Source organism: Bufo gargarizans, chromosome 1, assembly GCF_014858855.1.
Source record: "Bufo gargarizans isolate SCDJY-AF-19 chromosome 1, ASM1485885v1, whole genome shotgun sequence".
NCBI classification, from domain to species: domain Eukaryota; kingdom Metazoa; phylum Chordata; class Amphibia; order Anura; family Bufonidae; genus Bufo; species Bufo gargarizans.
In genome coordinates this window covers 274,301,510-274,314,417 of record NC_058080.1, presented here as the reverse complement: position 1 = coordinate 274,314,417, position 12,908 = coordinate 274,301,510, and the positions used below count along the sequence as shown (strand labels likewise).

The 12,908-nt window shown below is 42.1% G+C and overlaps 1 protein-coding gene across 14 annotated transcripts in view; it reads right to left on the bottom strand.

Moving 5' to 3' along the window:
• RUFY3 (RUN and FYVE domain containing 3) overlaps positions 1–12,908 on the bottom strand; it is a 130,816-nt gene that overhangs the window by 54,200 nt on the left and 63,708 nt on the right. For all 14 annotated transcript variants that reach the window (XM_044303392.1, XM_044303377.1, XM_044303401.1 and 11 more), the window contains exons 5-7: positions 10,794–10,917; positions 9,633–9,694; positions 4,927–4,992 (exon numbers count right to left, since the gene is read on the bottom strand). In XM_044303392.1, the coding sequence (XP_044159327.1) occupies positions 4,927–4,992; positions 9,633–9,694; positions 10,794–10,917 (252 nt within the window). The remainder of the gene's footprint in view (positions 1–4,926; positions 4,993–9,632; positions 9,695–10,793; positions 10,918–12,908) is intronic.

The window sequence follows — 12,908 nt, the reverse complement described above, 5'->3', positions numbered from 1 at the left end:
TTTACTTCACTTTTTCTTTTTCACTGTTGATTTCTCCTGTAACTGGGGCTGACATAGTAGCCCCAGTTACAGGAAAAATACACCCTCCAGAGAGGCTGTACAGCGCAATACAGCCTCAGTGCAGGGCTGATCGAGGTCTGTGAAAGACCTCACACAGCTCCTGCACTCTCCGGTCCCGGCGGTCACAAGACCGCCGGGCCGGAACAGGAAGTGCACAGCGCTTCCTGCTCTGCATACACAGCGCTCGGTGAGCGCTGTGTATGCAGCAATCTAGAAGACAGGGACACCTGGGCACTGTCCCTGCCTTCTCTCTGGGTTGCCCCGCTGTCACTGACAGCGGGCAACCCGATCAGCAGCTGCACGATTAGCGTGCAGCTGCAGTTTCTGAACGGACGTTTTAAAACGTCCATTCAGAAATAGAGATCCACCCATAGGACGTTTATATCCTATGGGCGGACGGAAAGTGGGGTTGTCCCTTGAAAAATATTCTACAGATGAAACTTGAAAAATTTGAACATCGTGCAAAGTTCATTTATTTCAGTAATGCAACTTAAAAGGTGAAACTAACATATGAGATAGACTCGAGATAGTTGAAGCCTTTATTTGTTATAATTTGGATGATTGTGGCTTACAGCTTATGAAACCCCAAAGTCACAATTTTGAGGTACCCTTTGCTCAGGGGATATGGATTAATTAGCTGACTAGAGTCTGATACGTTGAGCCTGGACTATTGAGCCATTTCACAAAATTCTAACTGTAAGGTGCACTAATGCAATTCCTTTTAATTTGCATTACTGAAATAAATGGACTTTTGCATGATATTCTAATTTTTCGAGTTTCACCTGTAGAGTTTTCAAACCAGCACCTGGGTCTGAATACTTTTGTATTTATATGTAATTAAAAAGTTAGCAAAGCCACAGAGTTATTCAATAAAATGTGTCTGTGTAGCGTCACCTGCTGTTTGCTTTTTTTCTTATTTCTTTGACCTGCTCACTGAGATGGCCGCACATGCTCAGTTTCATCCTTCAACTGGCTCCTGAGCTGGGATAGGGAGAGCATGGACACGCCCCCTTAGCTGCAGCAGAGAAGACACTCCCTTTGAGCTGCCAGCTTGACATCAATCTAGCAGAGCATTGAATGGGGAGATCTCTGGATCCATGTGAGGTACAGGACTCGTTCTAGCTTTGTTAGAAAGAGGTTGTCATGTACAATATGATGTCTGATTCGAATTTTTTACATTAGTAATGGGATAACCCCTTTAAGGAATGCTATACATACGAATATAGAGCAGCAGTTTTATAGCACAGAACAAGTAACTATAAGCCATTGTTCCTACTAGGATCCACCTGTGGTTCTGGAACCACCTCCATTTGGACCCACAGCTGTTGGACACTGCAGATACTTTTCAGAGAGGTAACTACTAGAAATTGGCACTAGGGCCAAACCATATCATTGGCAGTTAACGTCTGATCTGCATTTTTTGCGGATTGATGTGGACGTATTTATTTCAATAGAACATGTTCTATTCTTGGCCATTTTGCAGGCTAGAATAGGCATTTGGACAATGGGGCCCGTGAAAATTACGGAATGCATGTGGCCAGTATCGGTATTTTGAGGATATGCAGTTTACGGACTGTGAAATACATAGGTCGTGTGCATGAGGCCTAGGTGACATATGGGGAGATTTATCAAAACTGGTGTAAAGGAAAACTGGCTTAGTTACCCACAGCAACCAGATTCAGCCTTTCATTTTTCAGAGCTGCTTTGGAAAATGAAAGGATTAATCTGTTTGGTTGCTTTCGGTGACTAAGCCAGTGCCCCCCCTCAGCAGATGATTACACTGATTAGTGTGCCTCAGAACTGATTTTTGCATTGGAAGCAGCTTACAAACCACAAGAGGCTGACAACCTCTCTTATACATTATCCCAACAGTCAAATCGAATTAATTTCTATTTGCCTCTGAACATACAAAGCCATCAATGATGTCATTACAGATTTCAGAATCAAGTGGCTGAACATACAGCAGTGGAGTGTAAACAGTTAATAATGGGGGGTAAGACATCAAGCATCCCTCATGGGTTAAAATCATTTTTGTTCAAAATATTTTATTATACACTGCTTTTCTTTGAAAAATCCCATTACAAAACACTACCTGGAGGTATAATAGCAGCTCCTCTTTGGAAACAGAGGGTATCATCACAGCAAACCAATTATATAGGCCGATATTACGCAGTGCACTGATAAAGGGCTGAATGGAGTAAATTAGAATTACTGGTCTGCTTGGGGCAATGTATGCATTTCTCCTGTCCGTAGTACTAATTATCCCTTCAATTAGGTATGCTCAGTGGTGCAGGAGCCACAGCTGTATACATTACAAATAAATGTACTGCTGGTCAGTGCGTGGACAGGTCTATAAACAGTAACCGAGTGACAATCAGTCAAGGCAATGACCTCATATTAAAGGGGTTGACTCTTTCTGGTCACTGTTGATCCATGTGTATGTAAGATTACTATAGGGGAGAATTATCAAAGTGGGTGCAAAGGAAAACTGACGTGGTCGTCCATAGCAACCAATCAGGTTCCACCTTTCATTTTCCAAACGAGCTCTGAAAAATGAAAGATGGGATGATTGGTTGCCATGGACAACTAAGCCAATTTCCCTTTGCACCAGTTTTGAAAAATTCCCCTCTCTAAGGCCCTTACTAATATAGCTTTTGATTATATTGGCCACCTCTTTTGTGCTGTCCACACGGAGGTCCTGTCCATAAAATGGCCACCAATGGAGGGTCACGGGACCAGGCAAATCACCTCCATGTGATGTCTCCTCCATTCAAATACACTGCACCTGCTATCTGCATTTATCCTGTTGGGAGTTTAGTGCGGGTGCAGGGTGTCTAAATGGAGGAGGCTGAGTAATGTGTCACAGGACCCTCCATCAGCGGCCATCTTGTGGATAGGACCTCTATGCCCAACAAGGGGACATGGCTTATGAAATGTAGCAAACAGCACAGAATATCAACACATGATATATTAGAAAGTTCTATATAGTCATCTTACATACACATTGGTCACAAGTAGCCAGAAAGGGGCCAACCCTAATAATAACAAATTCCAGGACTGATGCAATAAATTTCAGCAAATCCGGAAGTTCTGTAAAAGTGCCTTCTTTGCAGGCAATATACTTTTCTTTACACAAGTTAAAGGGATTCCGTCACCTCTTTTTACCTTATAGAGATGTGGACATGCACGGCTAGATCGCCGCTAGCATGTCCGCAATATACTTGTCTCATAGCTCTGTGTGGTTTTATTGAGTGTAAAAAAGGATTTTTTATAATATATTTTATATATATATATATATATATATATATATATATATATATATATATATATATATATACATACATATATACACACACACACACACCTAAAGAATTATTAGGAACACCTGTTCTATTCCTCATTAATGCGATTATCTAGTCAGCCAATCACATGGCAGTTGCTTCAATGCATGTAGGATTGTGGTCCTGGTCAAGACAATCTCCTGAACTCCAAACTGAATGTCAGAATGGGAAAGAAAGGTGATTTAAGCAATTTTGAGCGTGGCATGGTTGTTGGTGCCAGACGGGCCGGTCTGAGTATTTCACAATCTGCTCAGTTACTGGGATTTTCATGCACAACCATTTCTAGGGTTTACAAAGAATGGTGTGAAAAGGGAAAAACATCCAGTATGCGGCAGTCCTGTGGACGAAAATGCCTTGTTGATGCTAGAGGTCAGAGGAGAATGGGCCGACTGATTCAAGCTGATAGATGAGCTACGTTGACTGAGATAACCACTCGTTACAACCGAGGTATGCAGCAAAGCATTTGTGAAGCCACAACATGCACAACCTTGAGGAGGATGGGCCACAACAGCAGAAGACCCCACCGGGTACCACTCATCTTCACTACAAATAGGAAAAGGGGGTACAATTTGCACAAGCTCACCAAAATTGGACTGTGGAAGACTGGAAAAATGTTGCCTGGTCTGATGAGTCTCGATTTCTGTTGAGACATTCAAATGGTAGAGTCCGAAATTGGCCATCCCTCATGACCATCATGTACCCATCCTCTGATGGCTACTTCCAGCAGGATAATGCACCATGTCACAAAGCTCGAATCATTTCAAATTGGTTTCTTGAACATGACAATGAGTTCACTGTACTAAAATGGCCCCCACAGTCACCAGATCTCAACCCAATAGAGCATCTTTGGGATGTGGTGGACTGGGAGCTTCGTGCCCTGGATGTGCATCCCTCAAATCTCCATCAACTGCAAGATGCTATCCTATCAATATGGGCCAACATTTCTAAAGAATGCTATCAGCACCTTGTTGAATCAATGTCACGTAGAATTAAGGCAGTTCTGAAGGCAAAAGGGGGTCCAACACCGTATTAGTATGGTGTTCCTAATAATTCTTTAGGTGAGTACATATGTAAATCAGCCTGGTAAGGAGCCTAAGGGGATGTACTAATCGTTCTGGAACCAAGCCACGCACCCTGCGAAGGAGCTCAGCACGGCCTGTAACCAGGAATCTTCTCATTGCTCACGAAGTCAGATCGCCGTAATCTAGTGATGCGCAAGATTACGGCGATCTGACTTTCTGAGCAAGGAGGAGATTCCTGGTTACAGGCGATGCTGGGCTCCTTCATAGGGGGGCGTGCCTGGGCTCCAGAACAATTAGTACGCCCCTTGGGCACCTCACCAGGCTGATTTACATGTATATAAAATAATTTTTTCCCCTAAATAAAACGATGATATAGGACAAGTATATTGCGGACATGCTAGCGGCGATCTAGCCGTGCATGTCCGCATCTCTATAGGGTAAAAATAGGTGACAGAATCCCTTTAATAACCTTTATTGTGAATTGTTAAATATGTATACTGTACCTTAACTGTCTGTTAAGCTCCTCTACATAATTCTTCTGATCTAAAATAGCCGTTATCTGGACATCTCTAGAGCGAAAATACAAATAAAGTTATATACAAGCAGAAGCCAAACGGATAGATTTACTAGAGAAAACAGTTGTTCGCTACCTGTATACACTCATTGACAAAAAGTAATAACGCACTCAAATGTCGGATTGCTGCAAAACTCTGCATGCAGTTATGTCTCAGGCAGATATGTAGATGATTACACGTGCAGCCTGATTACACACTCAGGGCATAAAGGTTCTTTCCCTGCTGCCCTATAAAAAGACTCTCTACAAACTACTTTTGGGTAGTGTACTTCTCGGTGAGAGATCATTGACTGCTAGACATGACACACACAGACATTTTGCCCAGTTGACAGACTTTAAGAGGATGCACGTTATTAGACGAAGAGAAGCAGGATTGTCATTTCAAGGAAATGCCCGCTATCTAGGCCATTCTGACCTGGCTGTTGTTGGGAGCAGTGGTTATGTAAGGGCACACACACAAAGCGAACAGGCTCCAGATGACCCAGACAAACCACCATGTTTGATCTGCCAGCAAGCAGAATCAGCTCCCACAGTTTGTTGTCCACCGTCCAGACACGTCGTGGCACTCTCATACACACCCCTGTCTCTGCCCACACCATTTCCAGGCACTTAACAAAATAACTTTGGTGTCACGGTGCCCATTACAAGTCCTGCCATTGAGAGCCAGCCACTGTCCCCTTTGTTTGCAGTGTTGTCGCAAATGAGAAATCTGGACTGATATGGGAGCGGAAATGTATCATTTTAACCGACGAATACAGGTTCTATTTGGGATCCGACGATCGTCAGGTTAGGATCTAGAGGCCTCATGGTGAGCACTTCAATCCTACTTTTGCTGTGGAGCAACACACTGCTTGAACTGCTGATGTGATTATATGGGGAGCCATGGCATATGACAGTCGCTCACCCCTAGTAGTGATACGAGGGACACTGACAGCTCAGAGATATGTGCAGGACATCCTGTGACCACGTTTCCTCTCATGGCAGGTCTTCCAACTAGCATTTTTCAGCAGGATAATGCTCCAACATATTGCTACACTTACTTGGCTTGCCCAGAAGCAAGCTTCGGCAACCTACAAGTGTGCAGGATGTATAGGCCAAGCTGCCACATCTGTGGGCAAATGTACCACATTACTGTACATAACGTGTACCCTCACAATGCTCCTGTCTACTGCCCTTTTAATAAGAATTCCAGTAACAGTATACAGTCTTCTTTAAGAGATTTCGTTAGGAGCTCCTGAAATAAAGAGCTTTCTACACTGGCTTGGAAAACTCAGCAGAGAACACTGGGGTTAATCACCTGCTGATCTGTGCGGTTTTCAGCTGGGGAAGGATGGAAGGACAGGGATTATCAACGCTTTTGTCCTACTGCGGATACAGAAGTGGGGTGGGGGCAGGGACATATGACAGCGAGGAGAAGGGGAACATGGATCACCTCTTGGGACACATTGAGAAGATTTCTTTATGTATTTCTCAGTTTTCATTGAAGTATGATACAAAAGGGAACAAAGGAAAGGAGATGAAGAGAGGACATTGTTATTTTTGTGAATTACGTTTAGTGTTCCTTTAAATGCATTTTCCAGTTACAGTAAAATTCCTAAATCACAGGCACAGAAAAGACTAAGAACTTTGTTAGGGCAGCACAAAAACCGCTTGTTTGTTACTTTCTACATGTTAATCACCTAAATTCCTCTTAAGTTGTTACTAGGGAACAATTAGGTTACTGGTGCAGCATCATTGCTATTTCATAAACTAATCATACAGCTTTTGGGAATGCACCAACTGTGAATTTAGCAGGATGCACACATTACAGGTGATTTTTGAAAACTACCCATAGACCGTAAAGAAGTTGCCATCACAAATTGAACGTCACCTATTTTTTTTTATGCCAAAATGAGGTTTAACACTGATAAATGTAAAGTTATGCACATGGGAAGAAAAAAAGTCACCCGTACATACTAAATAGTAAAACACTCGGTAACACTGACATGGAAAAGGATCTAGGAATTTTAATAAACAGCAAACTAAGCTGCAAAAACCAGTGTCAGGCAGCTGCTGCCAAGGCCAGTAAGATAATGGGTTGCATCAAAAGGGGCATAGATGCCCGTGATGAGAACATAGTCCTACCACTTTACAAATCGCTAGTCAGACCACACATGGAGTACTGTGTACAGTTCTGGGCTCTTGTAAACAAGGCAGACATAGCAGAGCTGGAGAAGGTCCAGAGGAGGGCAACTAAATCAATAACTGGAATGGGGGAACTACAGTACCCTGAAAGATTATTAAAATTAGGGCTATTCACTTTAGAAAAAAGATGACTGAGGGGAGATCTAATTAATATGTATAAATATATCAGGGGGTCAGTACAGAGATCTATCCCATCAGCTATTTATCCCCAGGACTGTGACTGTGACAAGGGGACATCCTCTGCGTCTGGAGGAAAGAAGGTTTGTACACAAACATAGAAGAGGATTCTTTACGGTAAGAGCAGTGAGACTATGGAGCTCTCTGCCTGAGGAGGTGGTGATGGTGAGTACAATAAAGGAATTCAAGAGGGGCCTGGATGGATTTCTGGAGTGTAATAATATTACAGGCTATAGCTACTAGAGAGGGGTCGTTGATCCAGGGAGTTATTCTGATTGCCTGATTGGAGTCGGGAAGGAATGTTTTATTCCCCTAAAGCGGGGAAAATTGGCTTCTACCTCAGTTTTTTTTTTTTGCCTTCCTCTGGATCAACTTGCAGGATGACAGGCCGAACTGGATGGACAAATGTCTTTTTTCGGCCTTATGTACTATGTTACTAAATTGGAAATAAAATGTAAAGAAAGGACAGCCCTACTTGCTAGATAGTAAATTAAGTCACATTTGCATCATGAATGTCGAAAAAAAGGATATCAAAGACAGCACAGTGTAGTCAGTGTTGCTCTTCGTTTCACCCTACATTTTAAACTCTGATACTAAAGTTAAGGGGACCTAAACCTTTGCCAAAATCACATCTTCTCTGAGCACTCTTCTCCTTCGAGTTTTTATTCAAAGAAAGCATATGGGATACGTACTCTGAATGCCGGAAAAGCCAATTATACCCAAAAGTGCAGAGCACGTTAAGAAGCACTAAAGCTGATTCTTTCAAAATATTTCAGATAAATATTGGTCACAAATTTAGCAATTGTAATCTATCTTCACCAAGGTGCTTTCTAGTACTTAGCTATTGATGCCCTATTCTATTCAACGGTAATCAAAGGAAGTACTAGACGCACCATAGGCTCCTGATTCCAATATTTTGTCCCCATCTAGATCAGTGCCTGCATTACAAGAGAAATCTCAGATTTTGCGATAAGCAAATTAGCTATTGGCGCGACGAGGGCGTCATCGTTGCACCTAAAGCTCCCTTCCTTATTTTTGCCAGCCCCACCTCTGAGTAACAGAGCCAGGCAAGGGAGATGTAATCTAGCCTGACCTTGTGCTTTAGGGTGGGCCCGGCGCTTCAGGAGTCGACACACGCTCAGTACAGGCCTGAAGTCATCTGTACTACACAGCCCTAGCAAGCATCAAGCCTGTACTGCGTGTCTGCAGAATCCTGAAACTCAGTGCACGTGAGAACAATCCCCTGCCTGGTCCTGTCACCTAAAGCTGGGCGAACCGAGCAGGCAGCAATACGCTCCGTAACTCAGTGGCTTTCCGTGTAATTGTGATGCCCTAGTGGCACCAAACTGTTAATTTTCAGGTCAATGAAATGAATAAATAAAAAAAATCTAAGATTTCTCTGCAATGCAGTCACCGATCAGGATGGGGACAAAATGGAAAAAGGAGACCAGGATGCATCTAACACTTCACTTGGATCACTATTTGAGGTATGTGGTGACAGATTTCTTTTAACAAATGAGCATACAAATTTTCCAATTTACACATGAATATTTAATTCTTTCAATCACATAAGAAGGCAAAGTGATCACCCACTTTAAAAAAATCAATAGCTAAAAATGGGATAGGTTGCTATTAAGAGAATCTACTGCAGACATGATGGGCTTGAGATATTCTTGTGCCTCTAAAGGAACATTAAGTACACGCACAAACTGCCTGCATCTCCTCCTTAATCCATGTTGTCCCATTTCTTCTATATGTGTCTCCTAGGAGATCAGATTGTCCCCCTCCTTACAATCCTGTGTCTGGCTATGAGACAACTGGCTGAAGCAGGATGCCTCTCCCTCTGTTCTGTCTGCAATAGGATACGAAGACAGTTAAGCTTGGCCCCCAGTGCCAGCATAAAATGGAAGAAATCTGCAGGGAATTAACTCCTGTGTTCCCTATAAGATTTCTATAAGACTGGTCACTTCAGGAACATGCCGGAAATCCTGCAGACTGATCGTGTATCGCCCATCCAGTGTTCCTAGTGTATGTCCATGTAGAATAGTTCTAATGACAGCTGAAATGTGAATGCAGCTCTGATATATAATACCCGCTATAACTCGATTTACCCACCTTTCTATTAATCTATGAGTCTTTGTATATGGTACTGATGTATTAATAAGCATTCACAAAACTCAAGAAGTTCAAACAGGCAGCCATTTCCAAATACGCCATTATTAATAATTGTGGAAACTAAATCATCATATTCTTAGCTGCCTTATTTTCACTTACTCTTCACTGGATTTGGCAATAGGACCTTCTTTTAAGTACATGGAAAAATCAATGACTCCAACCTGAAAGTGAACAGAAACTGTGCATATTAGTTCTTAGAGATTGAGTCTTAACAAAAGTGCTTCAAAAAAAACCACACAAAATAATTTTTATCACATTTTTCAAAGGGTTGTCTCACTTCAGTAAATGGCATGTATCATGTAGAGAAAGTTAATACAAGGCAATTACTAATGTATTGTGATTGTGCATATTGCTTCCTCTGCTGGCTGGGTTCATTTTTCAGTCACAATAGACACTGCTCATTTCCATGGTTATGTCCACCCTGCAATCCAGCACTGGTGCTCGTGCTTGCACACTATAGGAAAAGGCCCCCTTTTCTCTGGTGGCCAGGGACAGCGGACGTGCCCCTAGGCAGGCACTTTTTCCTATAGTGTACAAGCACGTTCACCGCTGATGGATTGATTGCAGGGTGGTCATAACCCCTCTAAACAAGCATTTACTTTCTCTTCATAATAAATGCCATTTGCTGAAGTGAGACAACCCCTTTAAGTAAGTTTACAACTTTTTGGAGAGATCTAACAGCTTGCAATATTGAGATTGCTATTCTGTAATATGAGGCTATTGGAATGCATACTGCAAAAAAAAGATATTGGGATTAGTCAGCACATCCCAGTGCACTGGGATGTGGTGACTAACCCCCATTTCTTTCTTTGCTGTTTGCATTGGAGGTGTGGCTGACTTCATTGGCCATGCCCTCCTAACTAATCTGTCCGCCCCATAGGCTGATTTTAATTAGTGCAAGCTGTAGCCTGCTCTCCCTGTATTTATCGGAGGCCATTTGGTATTAGGAGAGGTAATATACAGAGTGAGCTCAGCATGCATGTGGACCCTGCATTCCCAGAATTTAATAGAGACCAGCCTGGCACCACCGGAGGTAGTATTTAGTGTAGGTCCCTTTCCTAAAGAGATCGCCTTGACGCTGGTGGGCAAGCACAAATGATTTTGTAAGAAATGTATTTGCCAAGAATCCCACATTTATAACCTAGCATTAGCACTAGTACATTTTCAATAGTGAGTATGGCACGATAGTATTTACTCTGCAACACACAAATAATAGAGTGCTGTTGCAATGATTGTTTTTGCTTTTACTGGAATGCATACCTGTGAATCAAGGTCTTCCCCTTTCATACAAAAATTTGCATCAATCACATTAAGTCCAACTAAAAGGCCAGAAATGATCGCCCCTTCCTCTTCCATCATTAGGGCATTGGGCTCATAGAATTCACTGCAACAACAAGGAGACATTGGCGCACAAGGTTTAACATGGCTGATGAAGTGTGATGCAAACACAATGATACTGATGTGTTGCTCTACAGCACAAGTCTATGATCATCAAAAAATTAATTTCGATATCAAACAATTAAAGTCACAGGAACCCGTAACCACCACACATGAACACCAAGTACAGAATATGGTATTATTGTAATTCCAATTTTAGGCTGGAAACGTCAAATGGATAGTGAGACCGAGGTCTGTGATGGCATTAGGAAAGCTTTACATTGCTTCTCTTTAGAATGAAGCCTATTGTTTGATAAAGGGATTATATTAGCTATAAAAGCTGCATCCTCACAGTAAGATCAATCAGTATACAGCACATAATTACCTTTTTGACCTCCAATTGTGCATGAGAGATCACGGTGAGAGGCCATGCGGTTCTCTTAAACCCCACTGTTAGTTGAGGCTCTCTCATTAGCCTGGCAGTAAACAATTCATGATCAATATGTGAGAACATTTGCTGTGCTGCCAGATCTATCTAAGATGATATACTGTACTGCTTTGTGCACCTGCTTCCTTGTAATATGCCTTAAAGCCATTTACAAATGTTGCATTTGGAAACAAAGATTTACAATGAATCACCACCAAATCTGAACAGCAATGGCAACGAGCCAATATGCACGAGATAAAAATAATCATTACTTAAATACGTAATAAAACGATACACATGCAGACATTTATAAAAACACAGTAAAATTTTTGCAGATGACACTAAACAGTTTAAAGTAATTAACACGGAAGAGGACAGTATACTGCTAGAGATGGATCTGGATAGATTGGAGGCTTGGGCAACGAAGTGGCAGATGAGGTTTAACACTGACAAATGTAAAGTTATGCACATGGGAAGGAATAATGCAAGTCACCTGTACATACTAAATAGTAAAACACTGGGTAACACTGACATGGAATAGGACCTAGGAATTTTAATAAACAGCAAACTAAGCAGTAAAAACCAGTGTCAGGCAGCTGCTGCCAAGGCCAATAAGATAAAAGATTGCATCAAAAGGGGCATAGATGCCCGTGATGAGAACATAGTCCTACCACTTTACAAATCACTAGTCAGACCACACATCGAGTACTGTGTACAGTTCTGGGCTCCTGTAAACAAGGCAGACATAGCAGAGCTGGAGAAGGTCCAGAGGAGGGCAACTAAAGTAATAACTGGAATGGGGTTACCCTGAAAGATTATCAACATTAGGGTTATTCACTTTAGAAAAAAGACGACTGAGAGGAGATCTAATAACTATGTATAATTATATCAGGGGGTCAGTACAGAGATCTCTCCCATCATCTATTTATCCCCAGGACGGTGACTGTGACGAGGGGACATCCTCTGCGTCTGGAGGAAAGAAGGTTTGTACACAAACATAGAAGAGGATTCTTTACGGTAAGAGCAGTGAGACTATGGAACTCTCTGCCTGAGGAGGTGCTGGTGGCGAGTTCACTAAAAGAGTTCAAGAGGGGCCTGGATGTATTTCTGGAGCTTAATAATATTACAGGCTATAGCTACTAGAGAGGGGTCGTTGATCCAGCGAGTTATTCTGAATGCCTTATTGGTGTCGGGAAGGAATTTTTTTTCCCCTAAAGTGGGGACAATTGGCTTGTACCTCACAGGTTTTTTTTTTTCGTTTTTTTTGCCTTCCTCTGGATCAACTAGCAGGATAACAGGCCGAATTGGATGGACAGATTTCTTTTTTTGGCCTCATATACTATGTTACTATGTTACATTGGATAGCTGAACTAGAGATTATTGATTATTCATTTCTAGGTTAACATCTATCTAAGGGTATGTCAACATGACAACATTTGTTGTGCAACATTTTTTGTAATGATAATCTATGGAGTTGACCTGCAACTGCGACACGACAGTCGCACAAAAATACAACTTGTCGCGATTGCAGTGCGACACCATAGACTGTCATTATAAAAAATGTTGTGCAA